General features: G+C 41.8%; 1 protein-coding gene across 4 annotated transcripts in view; it reads right to left on the reverse strand.

Annotated features, from left to right (window-relative positions):
* The window catches only part of ABCC8 (ATP binding cassette subfamily C member 8), a 133,663-nt gene that overhangs the window by 37,966 nt on the left and 78,030 nt on the right, over nucleotides 1–17,667 (reverse strand). For 2 of the 4 annotated variants that reach the window (XM_075928081.1, XM_075928078.1), the window contains 7 exons: nucleotides 17,456–17,561; nucleotides 17,109–17,219; nucleotides 15,386–15,461; nucleotides 15,190–15,295; nucleotides 9,273–9,308; nucleotides 6,566–6,601; nucleotides 2,267–2,365 (listed from right to left, as the gene is read on the reverse strand). In XM_075928081.1, coding sequence (XP_075784196.1) covers nucleotides 2,267–2,365; nucleotides 6,566–6,601; nucleotides 9,273–9,308; nucleotides 15,190–15,295; nucleotides 15,386–15,461; nucleotides 17,109–17,219; nucleotides 17,456–17,561 — 570 coding nt within the window. The remainder of the gene's footprint in view (nucleotides 1–2,266; nucleotides 2,366–6,565; nucleotides 6,602–9,272; nucleotides 9,309–15,189; nucleotides 15,296–15,385; nucleotides 15,462–17,108; nucleotides 17,220–17,455; nucleotides 17,562–17,667) is intronic. The other 2 variants (XM_075928079.1, XM_075928080.1) reach the window with 2 other exon arrangements.

Genomic DNA, 17,667 nt, shown 5'->3' on the forward strand with positions numbered 1-17,667 from the left:
GTTGTGTATCTTAAATTTGAATTTATTCCCTACTGTAGACCTGGCCTAAGTTCAGACGCCACCGGGCCAAATTTATTGCTGGAGTCAATAGTTGCATGGGGTGTAAATCTAAGCAGAATTTGGGGCCCATAATGTTACTACTTAATTTTCTGGGCAATGAAAAACAGTCATTTGGAAACAAAAATGTTGCAACTGAGCACTTAGCAAGAACCCTTCAAATAAAAAACCCTACTCAAACTATTTTTAATTCTTAACTAGCTTTTTTTCCTGGTTTTTCCCTTCCTTTGTGATTAGAATCACTAACAGTAGAGATTCAATGCCAAACTGTACTCCAGCCTGTAAGAAAATGGAGCTCAAAGATCATCTGATTTGCCCAGGTAAAGAACAAAAGTTCCATTTATCTTCAGTAATATCTCAAATTTTTAAGATCAACTTACAAGAGAGTTTATGTATAAGCATTATTTTGGTCTATTTAACGTAGGTCAAACATAGATATTCTTTGGAAGGAACAAAGTTCATAAAATGAATTTTTTGGTGGATCTCCATATGTTCTGAAGTCAGCTGACCTTTCATTATACATACACTTTCACAACAAATGGATCAAAATACATAAATCTGGCTGAAGGAGCAGTTTGTAAATTTATGCCTCAGAAACATATGGTCAGTCGCTCACACAACAGATGGCCCGAGACCTGGGGCTGGAGTGTTTGCTTAATGCTCTCCTTTCAGAAAACACAGAATGGGTCTAGTAATTACTTTTGCAAGCATACCTGCTTCCTACCTCAACACAGCATTATATAAAGTGCAACAGACAATCTGAAAGACTGTAACCCTGATAGGCTGTGTCCAGACTCCATGCCTCCGTCGACGGAGGCATGTAGATTAGCGAGATCGGAAGAGGGAAATGAAGCCGCGATTAAAATAATCGTGGCTTCATTTAAATTTAAATGGCTGCCCCGATCTGCCGATCAGCTGTTTGTCGGCAGATCGGGAGAGTCTGGACGCGATGCCCCGACAAAGAAGCCTTTCTTCATCGACACAGGTAAACCTGGTTTCACGAGGCTTACCTGTGTCGATGAAGAAAGGCTTCTTTGTCGGGGCATCGCGTCCAGACTCTCCCGATCTGCCGACAAACAGCTGATCGGCAGATCGGGGCAGCCATTTAAATTTAAATGAAGCCGCGATTATTTTAATCGCGGCTTCATTTCCCTCTTCCGATCTCGCTAATCTACATGCCTCCGTCGACGGAGGCATGGAGTCTGGACACAGCCATAGTGACCAGAGTAGTGACCTGAAGTTGCAAATGATACAAATATGAGAAGACAGTACACAGCGGAGATGCTGGCTCAGGAAGCATAAAATATGGGTAAATACAATGTAATGTACCTGGGAAATTATAAGGAATTTTCACAGTTTTCTTGTACAATGGTGCTTCAAGACTGAATAATAAACATCAGTAATGGCATGTGTATCTCTACGGAAGGTCAGTTAGCTGAAACAATGTTATGATTGGACACTTACTTTGGTAATCTGACAAACACTGGATTCTTTTTCAATGAAATGAGGAACTTTAGTACCAGAGTCTCAGCTTTATAGACGTGTAACATAGTTTTTTTAGGGGGGAGGGAAGAAAGAATCACCTCTCCTCCACACAAATGCAACTCCCGCGGAAGCCAAGGTGCTCAGCTACAGCTCTTGGATCCAAACCCCTCCCAGAGTCAGGAGGAGAGGAGGTACACCATCAGAGCAGATGTGACTGAATGCATCGGGACCAATTTTGAGTTTGCTCTTGCCAGTATAAATCTGGATTATCTCCACTGAAGTCAATAGAATTAAACTAGTAACAAGCAGGATCAGAATTCGGCTCCTGTGTCTGTCGCATATAGGAGCAGATAAATTACACCTAATTCTGCTCCCCGTTACACCAGAATGAAATCAAAGTGTTTGAGAACAGAATTTGGCCCATAGCCATCAAGCTTGCTGAGTGGAAGACTCTCCCTTCTCTCAGGAACATATGTCCATTGAACACTATCTGCATGGCTACAAGTTCCCTCTTGCAGACAGCTAGCAGTAGTACATCTGCTGCCAACACAGGACTGCTGGCGAAAAGTAGATCCCTGGGCCTCTTGCCCATGTAGTGCATCGTATCAAGGCACCATTATTGGTGAATCAGGTAACCAAGGAGGAGACTTTGACCTTAGCCATGAAGTCTGAAAGGTACTTAATCTTTCCTTCCTTTTACTGGCAACAGGCTGAAACTTGTTACCTTTGTTTGTTGAAGGGGCTTTCAAAAGTGATATTCTCTTCCACAGTAGCATTCAGCAGCCATGGTTTCTGTGAGGCATATGCCACTGATCCTCTTTTCCTGGAAAAACAGGTATTCCCACCTTGTTAGTGCAATAAACCCAAACACACACATAATGCAGAATCTGGTAATGAGTCTTCACTAATGCTTCCTTTCTATTTCCCATCATTACGGCAAATGAGTTTTCCACACATCACATCTTTCACCAAAGAAATGTTATAGAATTAGAACTCCCTACTGCATATTGCCATTGTTTTCCTAACAAAGGTTTTGAGTGGGAAAACATATTTGTTCCCTAATTAATTTTCTTCTTTGACATAAGTTTAGGATAAAGTGAACAGCATGGTCTGCTTGAGTAATGTGGATGCTGTGAGGTAAACCAGTAACAGCAAGGAAATCCGGGACAGCATTGCTGTGAAAGCTTAATAGAAAGTGTATAACAACTGACAGACTGTTATCACAAGGGAAAATATATTATATTACAACAGGGATATTCTGAAAAAGCATATTTAAAGAGTTCAAATAACAACCACCACCACCACACTATTTTTCCAACACAATAATAGCTCTTTGGAGACATTAGTATTTTTCAAAGTAAAATATTTTTGGGTCAGGCTGCCTATACCATACAAAACCAGGAAGGGGCTAGTAGTAAGGAAGACTCTGATAGATTCCTCGTGGGGAGTTGTGCCCATTTTGTCCTACCAAATGGATTGTTTAGAACAAATAGGGTAGGGTCAGCCTCAAGAATCTGCAGGTCTCAGAGATTACACCAAAGTCATTATCACGGAAGGCCTGATTCTCTGCTTCTCCCACTCCCCAGTATTTCAGAAGCATGGTTACAAGAGATTTCTCCCTAGTGATAGACCAGAGTAGGTGCCTCCTTCATTATGGAGTAGGAGGTTACCTCAGTGCAGGGTCAGCTTCACTGTACTGACTAATGCAAGTGGAGGACTCTAAGGGTGTGTCTAGACTACATGCCTCCGTCGACGGAGGCATGTAGATTAGCCAGATCGGAAGAGGGAAATGAAGCCGCGATTAAAATAATCGCGGCTTCATTTAAATTTAAATGGCTGCCCCGATCTGCCGATCAGCTGTTTGTCGGCAGATCGGGGCTGTCTGGATGCGATGCGCCGACAAAGAAGCCTTTCTTGATCGACAAAGGTAAACCTGGTTTCACGAGGCATACCTGTGTCGATCAAGAAAGGCTTCTTTGTCGGCGCATCGCGTCCAGACTGCCCCGATCTGCCGACAAACAGCTGATCGGCAGATCGGGGCAGCCATTTAAATTTAAATGAAGCCGCGATTATTTTAATCGCGGCTTCATTTCCCTCTTCCGATCTGGCTAATCTACATGCCTCCGTCGACGGAGGCATGTAGTCTAGACACACCCTAAGTGCCTTGTAGTATCAAGACCTTAATTCCCAGATATGTAGCTCAGACATCTTTGGATAAATTCAAGGTACAGACCTCTTAGTGGCCTTCCTCAGGCAGTTTCAATGAGAATGCTCCCCAAAGGAAGATTAGCAAGATTTGGCCTGATATGTTTTATTTGCATTAAATATATTTTTTCCTTTTAAAAATGTTGCCTCCCTCCCCCTGTTTACCATCTTTGTCTGCTAGAGCAGCCATTTCATCATTCCTCCTCTTGCTGGACATAAATGCAATACAAATAATGTGCTGATCGTGTACTGGGCATCTTGCTTATTAGAAATTCAGGCCATCTGCCCATATCTTCTGTCAAGTCTAAACACCAGACATGCCTAGAAATTTGTAGGAAACGCAAGTTTTTTGAATGACCTGAGAGTATGATGCTGCCCCAAAGGGATAACACCACATTTCAGACATCACTTCTGAATACAAAATGCATGCGCTCAGTAGAAATTTTAATTATGTTTGATGAATATTCCTGGCTCACAGGTGAAATGACAACTCAAAAATGCTCTGCTCCTAGGTCAAACTCATCACCGGCATTCAGTCATAACTCAAAAAGAAACCACTAGTTACATGAGTGTATCATGATTATGAGGAAACAAAAGGCAGAAGTAAGTAGCACTTTAAAGACTAACAAGATGGTTTATTAGGTGATGAGCTTTCGTGGGCCAGACCCACTTCCTCAGATATTGATCAGATATTTATCAATATCTGAGGAAGTGGGTCTGGCCCACGAAAGCTCATCACCTAATAAACCATCTTGTTAGTCTTTAAAGTGCTACATACTTCTGTTTTTTGTTTCAGCTAGACCAGACTAACACGGCTACATCTCTATGATTATGAGGGTTAGCCAGCAGCCTGGTGATTAAGGGGTTAACTACACCTAGCTAGGTGGAGTGGCCAATAGGAATGCAGGTAGGACTTTCAAACTGGGACAAAGGAATTTGGGTTTTTCCCTCTTTTGTCTCTGAGAGTTCCTCTGCAGCTACAGAGAGGGACAAACATGTCTCTCTCTCTCCAAGAAACAATTCTTCACTTTCTGTAAGTAGGGTAAAGTTTAGATAAATTCGTTAGGTTTTATTGTTTTAAGGGTGGGGTATGGGACCTGATATCTGGCACTGCTTAAGAGATGTTTGGCTTTTCTTTTTAACTAAGATCTAGCCAATGGTGTAATTCCTCCATGAGTATATTTTGTTATCTTCCCATCTAATCATTATGCTTGCAACAGGAATACTGTTGTAATAATAAAAGTTTTTCTTTTCTTATTATTAACCTGGTATTAGTTAATTGTGTGCCCTGATTTTTATTATAGGGGTGAGATTTCCCAATGATCTTTCCCCTAATCTCATTATTAATATTTGGGTGGTGGCAGCGGAAGTTTTATTCCCAAAATCTAGGGTTTTAAGATTTTGGGGGAAGCTTTATACCAAAGTCTGGTAGATAAGGCTTTGGGGTACACTTGCTGGCCCCCACTTCTGCATTTATCATGCCAGAGTGGGAAAGGAGCCATGACATGGTGGCATAGCAGTGAGATTATTTTGAGAACCCAGGATTTTTAAAAGGACACAGGTTTTTCTTTTGAGTGGCAAGCTTTGCAGTTTTTTTCTCGTTTTTTTTTTCTTTTGTTTTCTGGGCTGCTTCAGGGAGGGCAGACAGAAGGTTAAGCTTAAGCCAGATATCAGGTCCCCTATCCAACCCTTAAAACAATAAAACCTAATGAATTTATCTAAACTTTACCCTACTTACAGAAAGTGAAGAATTGTTTCTTGGAGAGAGAGAGACATGTTTGTCCCTCTCTGTAGCTGCAGAGGAACTCTCAGAGACAAAAGAGGGAAAAACCCAAATTCCTTTGTCCCAGTTTGAAAGTCCTACCTGCATTCCTATTGGCCACTCCACCTGTCTAGGTGTAGTTAACCTCTTAATCCCCAGGATGCTGGCTAACCCTCATAATCATGACAGTGTGAGAAGTTTATGTATAATTTTTAGAGGAAATCAGTGCATGTATTATAGGTAGGGCTCCACCACATTAAAAAAATGCATCATGTACTGTGAAATCTGGTCTTTTTGCCCCATGAAATCTAGTCTTTTTCTGTGCGTTTACCCTACAGCATACTGGTTTCAGTGGGATACCAGCACTTCTCAAACTGGGAGTTCTTACTTAAAGGGAGTTGCAGGGGAGTCATACGGTTATTTTAGGGGGGTTGAAGTTAAGGATGCCAACGTGTTGACTACATGCATTTCCCGCCCTTGCTGGCTCTGGTACATTTAGGACACCAAATCTGAGCAAACAAAAAATAAATAAATAAAACATTTAAAAATATTAGAACTGGTGAGCTATCTACCCATTTCAAACCCTTTATTGTGTTTCTGGAACCATGTTTCCTGAGTTTTTGCACAATTCATGAATGTCTACTACTGATCAGCAAAAACATTACAAGTGCGCACAAAAGTGCCCTGGCAGATATGAAGGAAGAACATATGTTCTACATTCATCTTTATGCCAATCTGTGCCACTCTTTCATTTTTACAAAAAATAAAATGAATCTATGCCCCCTCTCTCCCCCAAGTCTGACTCACATCTCAGGGAAGTAGAATGCTAATGCACCACCTATGAATACGCAGAAATATCCATTAAGGTCATTGTCTAATTTATCTAAAAATGTCTACACGCTTAATTGCTTTTCTGTTTGTTTTCATCTGTTCTAAAGCTTGCAGCAGCTGCACAGGAAGTAAAAAAATTCAATATGATTTCTCAGGAGGCAAAGTAGTTGCTACTCATTCATAAGATACCCATGTTTTTGCGAATTAGGTTTTAAAGTACCCTACCTGACTTCCGTGTCAACGGCAGTTTCCTTCTCTGGGCTGCAAAAACCAAGAGAGAAGTTTTTTTGTGTTTTTTTTATCTGCAGACATCTTGCCAGGCAAATTAAAATATTCTAATTGTAAAAATGTGAAACTAAATAAGTTATATCGCCTTTTTATGGTTAACATTCCAAATATAGTATCACAACTATAGCTGTTCAGAGGTAAATCTCCTTAGTAATACAACACTGGTTTTTTTTTGGACATTTATGATAGGGAAATTTATCAGAGAAACTGTCATCTAGGCTTGGGAAAAGCTGCATGCCCTTAACAGTAATTGAGGAAATGCTAAGTATATTACACTATTATATATGTTGCCTTAATTAATCCCCTCATAAAAATTTTAGAATCTTTTTTAAGTTTCTCAATTTTGATTTAATGCAGATACCGTAAATCATTCTTGTACAGATGCAACTATCAGACAATGGAGTGCATCTCCTCCATACTTTTGCAGACTTCTTACACACAAAATTCCCATTTATCCCACAGGATGTTGCATAAAGATTGCAGAAGGTGTGCCCTATTGTACATTTAGGATATTTTTCAATTTCAGACACAAAAACATGCATGCAAAGTCTGGATTATTTACACATTTTTAAAAACAGCTGATGGAAATGAGAACTGCACACAAAGGTGTCCAATGCTGCAGGAACAGGGCATTTATAATTGTAAGGTACTGTAACTATTTTTCTGTATGTCATATAATTCGGGAATTCATACGGAGTTAAATTCTGCTCTCAATTCTCCATCCAGTCACTCTGATTTTAGTGGAGTTACACAAACATGAATCAGAGCAGAATTTTGCCTTTAGTGCAAATACAATGTATAAGGAATTCACATGCTGTTTAAAAACTCAAAATGCAATCACAAAGGAAGATAAGAACTTTTAACAAAACATATGTAGTAGAAAGAGTAACAAATAAGTTCAGTTTTATGCTGAAAAGCCTCCTCAAACACAAGGAGCTCTATTTATATGTAAATATCAATATCCATAGACATTACAAATGCACAAATTTATAAAAAAAAGTCTTACATCCTGAATGAAATGTACAGTTATTCCTCTTGTTGTTAGTAAGGCTAAGGATACACGAATTACTTCTAATAATTTGAAAATTTAGTGCTAAAATGAGCATATATTATAGCTAATATAACAAATGGTGCACACTAAATTTGTTCAACAGTAATTTTGACTACATTTTATCAGTGGCCTGTTTATTAGATTATTTTCATTGTCCTGGCTGCATTTTTAGTATCACGGATTATGACACAAATAATAAAATAACTAAGGTATTAATTTAATGTAATGCAAACCAATAAAGAATCAGCAAGCCATTTGACTTCAGTCTCTTCATAAGCAGTCAACTGATAGCCCCTTATTCAGCAAAGAAAGATTAGTTATTTGACAATGAGAAACACGTAAGGAGAACAGAAAACGTGAAATCAGATGCAGGAGGTAAGTATAAGGAATTGCAGATAAAGGGGCTGTCAAGGAACTTCAGGGAGTAAGAGGGACGTATACTATAGGTCAGGAATCAGATCTTGTCAAAGGGATTTATCAAATGCATAGTTAGGTGGGAAGAAAGCATAGTCAAAGATACTTAACTTAATGGATTGGGAGACAAACTTGAGAACTAAGCAAAACAATAGTGAATAGGAGCACGAGGATCCAAAAATAAGAGAAAACGGAGTAGTTAATGCTTCAGAGATGCAGGAAGACATTTGGGTCAGCTACGGATATACAGTGTAGGGAGAGTTAGGCCTCGTATACACTAATGGGCACTGTTGATCTACTTCAACTCTGCAAATAGAGCTGAAGCCAACAAACTCACCGTGGTGCCTTGAATGAGGTAAGGTTAGTGGGGGTTGCTCTCCTGTTGATGCTGGCTACTCTTTTCATCTTGGTGGTGTATCAGCATCGATGGGAGTGCATTTGGAGATTGATTTATTGTATCTGAGCAGACATGATAAATCGATTCCTGGTGTAGTGTAGACAAGGCCTGAGGGTAAAATCCAGGCTCTGCTGAAATCAATGGGAAGGTCTCATTGATTTTAATAGGGCAAGGATTTCGCCCATAATTTGACAGAACTGTCACCCATTCAAGGCTTGCCATTCTTGATGTTTGCATGCCAGGCTAACGTGCCAAACATAGCGATGCCTGCTTCAAAAATCTAAGCTGAAACTCTCCTCTAAAATTGGTAGAAGGAAAATGTGATCTCCATGTCCACATGCCAAACCAAGGCATGGACTAATGTGTACTCCCCACATTTTTTTTTTAATTTCACACATAGGATGTGAAAATAAAAATCTCAAAACAAGATGCAGGTCACAAGAGAAGGTTAAAAGTGAAAGATTGCAGTAACAAATGAGACGTTTAGAGTGATAGTGCTGAAAGTGCTGATTAGTCATGAAAATGCAGAACTAGGAAATAATCTGATTTAGGAATTTACACTGGGATTTGTGAAAGCACTTAAGTGATTTAGGAGCCTAAGTCATTTAGGCGCTTTTGAATTTTTTACCCTCAGGGGCACAAGAGCACAAGCCCCAATTACTTTTAAAAACACTCTCTAGTAGAATTTAATAGTTTTACAAGATGAATTCCCCTTTGGTTCCTTTCCCTGTGATTGTTTTAGTAGGAAGTAGAAAGACCAGCAAGCACATATAATACCATACCTGACATCTTCCCCTGTCTCGCTGTCAGGAGTACTGCTGCATCACAAATAAAAAGCAGACAGAGATGGTTTACTTAAGTAAATGTGAGCAATCTGCCCCAGAAAGAATAACAATTAAATTCCACTTTGTGTGTAGACTGCAAACACTGTATATCACAGGCTGTGGCTGTTTGAAGACAGCAACATCTGTTTTTTCTACAGAAATTGCACTTTGTTTTAGCAGTCATAAAAAAGGGAATTTGTGACCAGCAGTTTTTCTCTCACAGTCAGCTCATTCAGCTCTGACTATCACTTGAGGCTTGCAACCCACACTGTTCTATAATAGGCATGTCTTTCTAGCCAGAGTTAACACTGTTCTTTGGAGGTGTGTGTACGTACGTAGGTGTGTGTAAAGGACAGAAGATTACTGCCTGGGCTATTTTCAAATGTATCAAGCCATCTAAAAACCAAGTTGTTGTGACACAGCAATATAGGATATCTATAAATGTACCGTGCCATTTATTAATCATGCTAATTTCAGGTCAAGTGAGAAGATTGGAAATCAACGTTTGCGTCCAATAGGGATAGCCACATAAAAGTAGGAAGGAGCACAACTGTAGTGCTTTAACAGGAGCTACCTAACTATTCAACCTGTGCTAACATATGCAAGTTTGTGCAGGCACATGGTTATGTTCCCTTTGAAAAGTTAGTCGATAATAAGTCAATCATGATACCTAAAATTTAATTGAGTACAGAATTCCTCAGCGTTTGCCAATGTGTTATTGTATTGGTTCTATGCTTGTACTAAAAAACTTCCTCCTACACACAATTAACCTACATTGTATTCAACACACAATCAAAAATAAATCCCACTGCGTTTTCCTGTCCAAAAGCCCATGAATCTCAATGCAAAGTAACTGTATTCAACAGCAATACATTCGTTATTGAAACCAAGAAAAGCCTGATATATTGAAAGTCTTCTGCATCCCATCCATGTTCTGCACAAGGACAGGGGACAGTCCCTGCAGCAAACATCACTCCCAAAAGGGGCCAAGGAAGAGGGGACATAGCCTCACTCCCCTATGTCAGCCTGTGGAGTGGGCTAGGAGAAGGATTATACAGTCTGCAAAGTCCTCTTCATTGGATAGGACAGGAAGGGATTGTATCTCTCTGTGGCTGTGTCTAGACTACATGCCTCTGTCGGCAGAGGCATGTAGATTAGACAGATCAGCAAAGGCAAATGAAGCCGCGATTTAAATGATCGCGGCTTCATTTACATTTACATGGCTGCCGCACTGAGCCGACAAACAGCTGATCAGCTGTTTGTCGGCTCGCGCGCTAGTCTGGATGTTCCCCCTGTCGACATCAAAGCCCTTTGTCAGCAGCCCCGTTATTCCTCGTGGAATGAGGTTTACCGGGGCTGCCGACAAAGGGCTTTGATGTCGACAGGGGGAACGTCCAGACTAGCGCGCGAGCCGACAAACAGCTGATCAGCTGTTTGTCGGCTCAGCACGGCAGCCATGTAAATGTAAATGAAGCCGCGATCATTTAAATCGCGGCTTCATTTGCCTTTGCTGAACAAACAAATCTACATGCCTCTGCCGACATAGGCATGTAGTTTAGACGTACCCTGTGTGAGGGGCAGCATAGACCCTCTCAGAGTCAGATAGGTCCCTGCTCTGTGTTTCTGTAGAGTACTGAGCAAATGTTCTCTGATAACATCTGTCCAATGTGCAGTGACAGTCAAAAAAAAAAAAAAAAAAAAAAGCTAACAGGATGTTAGGAGACATTAGGAAAGTGATAGATAATAAGAAAAAATATCATAATGCCATAATAAAAATCCATAGCATGCCCACACCTTGTATACTACATACCACTGCTGGTTTGCTTCATCTCCAAAAAACAATCTATCAGAATTGAAAAAAGTACAGAGAAGGACACCAAAAATGATTAGGCGTATGGAACAGCTTCCATTTGAGGAGATAGTGTAAAGAGTGGAACGGTTTAGCTTAGGATGCAGACAAATAAGGGATAAGACAGAGGTCTATAAAATCACAAATGGTGTGGGAAAGTGATATGGAAATGTTATTTATCCCTTCACATAACACAAGAACTAAGGTTCACCCAATTAAATTCATAGGCATCAGATTTGTTTTAAACACAAGGAAGTACTTTTGCACATAAAACATAGATATCCAATGCAACACTTTCCCAGGGAATGTGTGAAGGCCAGTGGAGCCAGAATGGGTGGAGGGAGCAAGGGGCCCTATCCCTCACACAGTTTGAAAATGGAGTCCTGCTGGGGAGCCCAGGCAGCTGTGGTGTCCCTGCCACTGGCTCAAGTGGCAGGGGGCCTGAAAACAGCCAGGAGCTGCCTCTGCAAATTCCTCTTTCCACCCCTGCATCTCTGGAAGGCGGAGGGTTCCCAGTGGCTTCCTATAGCTAGCTGTCTGGTTCTTATCAAGGCCAGGCTGCAGCTCCCGGGCCTCTCCTAGAGCTGAAGCAGGGAAAGTTGCGCAGGCAGGCACTTGGATCACTCCAAATACCTTGTGTGGGGTGGCCTAGGGCACTGCCAGGGGACTGCTCCCCAACTCAGAGGAGGACCCCCAGCCCTCCAATTTTGGGAGGCCTCCAGAGCCTTGCCCCAGGCTGTGGCTATTGGGGTCGGTCTGCAAACAAGGACTCCAGGCAGCTGAAGCCAGTGATTGCACCACTCAGTGCCACTAGAGCTGGGCGCCATGTTGCCTGTCCACCTGCAGTGCTGTGGGACCCACTCAGGTGCCTGCTTGCCTGCTGCTCCCCGCTCGAACTAGGAGTCTTGCTGCCCGCCCGCCCATGAGACCCCTCTAGTGCTGGAGAGGGTGGACTCTGGCAGGGGAAGGGGGCAGCAGGCGGGGATGCGAAGCCTCAGGCGGAAGGAGCTGGCTGCATCCAGGACTATCGTTCCCAAGCCCTGGCTTCACCTAACACCACCCATGGGCCTATCAATGGCTATTAACCAATAGGGTCAAGGATGCAACTCCATGGGTGTCCCTACACTTCTGACTGTCAGAGGCTAGGACTGGATCATTTAATATTTGCCCACTGACGCATCTGGAACTGGCCCTTGTCAGCAGACAGGATACTGGGCTAGATGGACCTTTGATCTGACCCCGTATGGCTGGTCTTAGGGTTACATTCCCCCAAATTCCATCTTCTTTTTGCTTTCCTTTCTGTCTTCAGTGTTCTTCCCCTTGCTTTAGCTCTCGATCCCCACTCTTCTGCATATTTATGGCACCTTAATTAGAAGACATTTTATTTCACTTCTGATAGTGACCACTGCATCTAAGGCCAAATTCTAAAAAGCTATTTAGGCACCTAAAGATGCAGACAGATGCTTAGGTGGTGTTTCAAAAGTGCCTAAGCACTTAACTCCCATTGAAATCAATGGTAATCTCACATTTCTCTTTAAAAATATATGAAGGAGATGCCTTCCAATTTCATTATAGCAGTGTCCTTGGGGGAAAAAATCTGGAGAGATGGAATTAACAGTTATTTTGTAAGGCGAGTTACTGAATTGCCCTGTACAGTAGCAAAGACCATACTGATCCTGGTGGCACATACTAATGGCTGAGCTAGGATAGTGAATTGTGATGATTATTAGATAAGAACTGTATAATCTGCCTTGCCAGAAACTGGGGCTGTTTTATCAAATCCGCGAAGCCCCCATCTGGTCGGTATACTGCCTGTGTACACAGTTTATGTGTAACTGAAGTCCACGGGAGTACTACAGACTGTAGTTCTGAAAGATGAGAAAAGAATCTTGCCCTAGTACAGCCCGTAGGAACAGTGCCAAAGTTGTTGCAGTTGGAAGCTCCTGTACGTGCATGTGACAGCAAAGCAAATGTGATCGCTGCTGGATTTGAACCTGTCACACTTTGGCACAATGAGAGAAAAGAAACTCAAGCCAGTCCTGACCTGTGTTCCCTTTGAGATTTTCTGACCATGAGCGGAGTGAGTTTTGGCTTGTGGACCAATATTTAGGTCATGTACGCTAGTGTGGATGTGTGCCACTATGGCACCCAATTTATTAACACACACACGTCCCCAGCCGCTGGGGCAGAAACCATCTCCTTTCCCCCGCCATGCGGCATGTCCTGTTTCCAGCTGCTGGGGCAGACCCTGCCCCATCCCCAGCCATATGGCATGTCCCGTTCCTGGCCACCAGAGCAGGACTCTCCCACCCCCATCACATGGCCAGTCCCTCCCCCCTGCCCCAGTGGCTCCCTCACCGTGCAGGCTCAGCTGGCTCCTCTTGCCGGAGCAGCCACCTGGTGTGTGAGTGCTGCTGTACGGCTCTCCACAGGAGGTGGGTGGGAAAAGAAGTTGAAGTCCGCGGCCATGCAGGCGTGCGCCTCAGTGGGAACGATGGTCCTGCCCCTTTTACACTGTTGTTGAGCATGTATTTCCCCAGCGAGTCAGTGCTATTCATAAATACGCTCTGGTAATGTCACGTGATTGTGTCTGCTTTTGTTTAGAATCGGTTACCATGACATTTCTCAATGAGAGGATTTTTAAACAAAATATTTACATCTTAACTGAAATGTTGGTTTTTCAGCTAATCAGAGTATAGGATGCCACACAGCTGCTGATACATAAACTTTCTTATGATTACACTCGGGTTTCTCTCCAAAGCTAGGTGGCCTAATAGAACACTGGACTAAGACTCAGGAGACTCGCTTTCTACTATTGGTTCTGCCAACAATCTGCTGGGGGACCCTGGGCAACTCACATCACCTACTCATGCCTCAGTTTCCCCATGTGTAAAATGGAAATAATGGTATTTACCTCCTTTGTAAAGCACTTTGAGCTACATATTACCATCAATTATGAAAATACTGTGCACTCTGATGTGGGTGGAGGGTCTGATTTGTATAACAACTTGCACAGATTCTTCTCTGAAAGAGTGCAGTATGCAAAATCCATGTTCATGAATTGGCTGAGAATCATTATTAGCAGATCAGAGTGCAGAGATTTGCACTGTAATTTCATGGTTGTTCCTTAATTCCCAGTCAGCTGCAAGAAGCCGTGTTTACATATGCTAGATTTCTCTACCACTGGTCCATAAACTTCAGGCAAGCAATTGTATCATAGTCTCATGACACAGTGCAGCCAGTAAAACTGAAAAAGCCCTTTCTGCTTCCTGTTTGCACATTTGCACACATTTATCTGACAATGAGCTGAGAGAGTGGAACATTATTGAAAATCTTATAAAAGTAAAATATATAGTACATTACTCAGTACATTACTTGAAATTTGACTTGATATTTGAAGACCAGGCTGCAATTGTCCCTTATTCAGGTTTTGGGGAGCAGTGCTCTCTGAACTGCCCTTACAAAATCAGAGACAAGTGAAGCCTGCCCTTGCTGGAGCACAGGAACAATTTATTCTTTGCCCCCTTGAAAAGGGCATATGGACAAGACTATGCTCCCCACCATGGCCCACAAAGCAGACCAGGAACATCAGAGAAGAATCCAGAGCATCTTGCTGTGTATCCAATATCTATGATTCGAGACCGCAAATGAGACCTGGTGACCTATAGGACTAAATCCTCCATTTAGAAACGTATCCACAACATGCCCTGAATTCACAAGAACTGTGCACATGTGAATATAAGTAAAAAATATGGATGGAGATATGCCTATCTCCTAGAACTGGAAGGGACGTTGAAAGGTCATCATGTCTAGTCCCCTGCCTTCACAGCAGGACCAAGTACCATTCCTGACAGATTTGCCCCAGATCCCTAAATGACTCCCTCAAGGATTGAACTCACAACCCTGGGTGTGATTGGCTAATGCTCAAACCACTGAGCTATCCCTCCCCCATGGGGGTAGAATCTGGCAATTTTCTGACTTAGTATCATCGTTCAGTACAAACACAAAAACTTTATTTAATGTTACCTGTTCCAGAATACGTTCCCAGAAATCTTCTGCATCTCCCCAAGTGTTGCTAGCAAGAGTGATGACTTACCACAGCCCACCTGTCCTACGATCATTGTTAATTGACCTGGGATAATGGGAAGCATATTTAAGGTTCTGATTCTCAGACATTTGCTGAACATATTATTCTATGTGTCTGTCTGCTGTGGCTTTGTACCTTGAGGGATTCTGATATCAATGTTGGACAGCGTCGGAGATCCGTCAGGTGTCCAGGTGAAAAATCCATTTGTGATCTATGGCAATATGTTGAGAAATGAAAAATGAAAAAAAAAATATCCAGCTTCAGGGAACACCTGTGTGTTTTCAATGTATGAGAGAAATATCTGTTGTCTTTCTTAAATTGGACATGGAACTGGAGGTTGCCTCTGCTCAAAGTAGTAAAGTGGTGGCTTTCTTTCAGCGCTTGATTTTCAAAAAAGGGCCTCTCTTACTGTGCATGATACTCTGCACCCATGTGAGTAAGAGAGCTGATTGGGAAATGGTGAAAAGCTTTTTAATTATTTTGTGAAACAATTCTGATGAAATTTGGAAAAATTATTTAACCAGCTCTTTAGGTCAGTGTTTCTTAAACTGTGTTCCACGGCACACCAGTGTGCTGCAAGGTAGTCGGAGGTGTGCCACGGAGAACAGCAGAATTTAAAATGGCCACCCTTAAATGGGCAGGTGACTTTTTTTTGGGGGGCTCAATAACTTTTCCCCGACCCTTTTTCCCCCAACCTTCCCCCCCACCCCAAACAAAAAATCCTTGGTGTTCCCCATAAAATACAATTATTGTTTGGTGTTCCTCGGTCTTGAAAAGTTTAAGAAACACTGCTTTAGATGCAGGTGTCAACCTTTATGTGAGAAATTTTACAGAAAATTCTGCAGCTGATCTTGTGGGTTTCCTATACCTTAAGTAGTAGGAATATATTGGCATGCAAAATAGGGGTGTCATTCATCCCTGTGCAGATGACAAGCACAAGGCCTATGTATCACTTAAATGGTGCACGAGCCTTGGACCCCTGAATGGCACTCTTTATATAGCACTGCAGTCAGAGCCCCAAGTAGAGTAGGCTTACAAATTTTTCCACATAATACATCTTCCAAGTCAAAATTAAAGTATTGCTGCCAAAAAAATCCCTCTTCTTATTTTGTTTCATGTTTCTTATGTACAATTCTCTGCCAAGTTTTCAGGTAATTTTTCCCTTAACTGGATTTATCGGATCCTTTCTTTACTCCTTTTAAAAATTATTGTAGGGTAACGTTTCAGGGCTTTAACTGGAGTGAGGGTTTCCCTCTCACACTCCAATAGTTGAAACAGCCAATGCGCTAACTCGTTATCCTACTTAGTCCCTTCAGTAGTAAATGAACTGGCATAGATATCACTCATTTTGCTGCATCAGGGACACGCATGCTGTAGCAGGCAGGCTAAATAAATAACTCCACCATTATAATAGCCATCAACATTTGTTACTGCCAGACAGTTCTATAGCAAGTCAGACACATCCATCTTTGAAGTGGATTGGGTGCCTCTCATCCTTTCTTTTGAGACACTGGAGGTTTTTGTTTCGAGGTCAGGACTAGTTATTCAAAAACACATGAGATGAAGACATGCTGAAGGAGTTTTAAGGAGGACTTATACACAACTATGAAAGACAATCAATTGAAAATAAATTCAGCAATCTTCTTTACTTAAAGCAAAATGGACAGCAACAGCTTCTTTAGGAAACAGCAGGGATAAAAATTACTCTTTGACTTTGGTTTCTTTGAGTGGAATTAGTGTGTGGCAGCTCTAGATTATCCATTAATTTTTTTACTTGGCACCCTGCTGCAGGAGTTTAAGAATGATTATTAGTCAAATTTAGTAACAGCATTATTAGAAAGAGTGACCTTAGTATCACCTTTACACAAAAATCATCTCCTTCTGTGATGTTAACAGGTCTTCTCATGTGAGAGCTGTAATTGTTCCAGTCTTCTCTGGCAGGCCTCTTACGGTTAACAACTTTGAGTGGCTGTGCAAGATCAGGAAAACAGAAATACATAGTGAATGGTGATGGGGTCGGAAGAGTGCCTTAAAAATGCTCCTGTTATGATCTCTAGGAAACAGGGGCTATTAAGATGAGCTTTTGCAATTGCAGCCATTAATTAGTAAGAAGACAACAAGATTATTGGAGTGATCTGCAAGGAATTAATCCAGGGGAGTAAATCAGTCCACCCACACATTGTACAACTGAACATTATTACTTACAACCACCTGGTATTTGCTGTGGTTGTCTGCACTTCTTGGCACCGGACATTTATCATACTCTTCTCCAATTTCTTCACTTGACAAAAATTCACTGAGTTTCTGCACACTGAAAAGCAGAAAAAAGGGATCAGGCAGAATGTAGAATGCAAAATGTTTAATCAATGCAATGTTCATTCGAGGATACCAACTGCACTGCCCTAACTGTTCAGTTT

The sequence above is a fragment of the Pelodiscus sinensis genome, chromosome 4 (genome assembly GCF_049634645.1).
Source record: "Pelodiscus sinensis isolate JC-2024 chromosome 4, ASM4963464v1, whole genome shotgun sequence".
NCBI classification, from domain to species: domain Eukaryota; kingdom Metazoa; phylum Chordata; order Testudines; family Trionychidae; genus Pelodiscus; species Pelodiscus sinensis.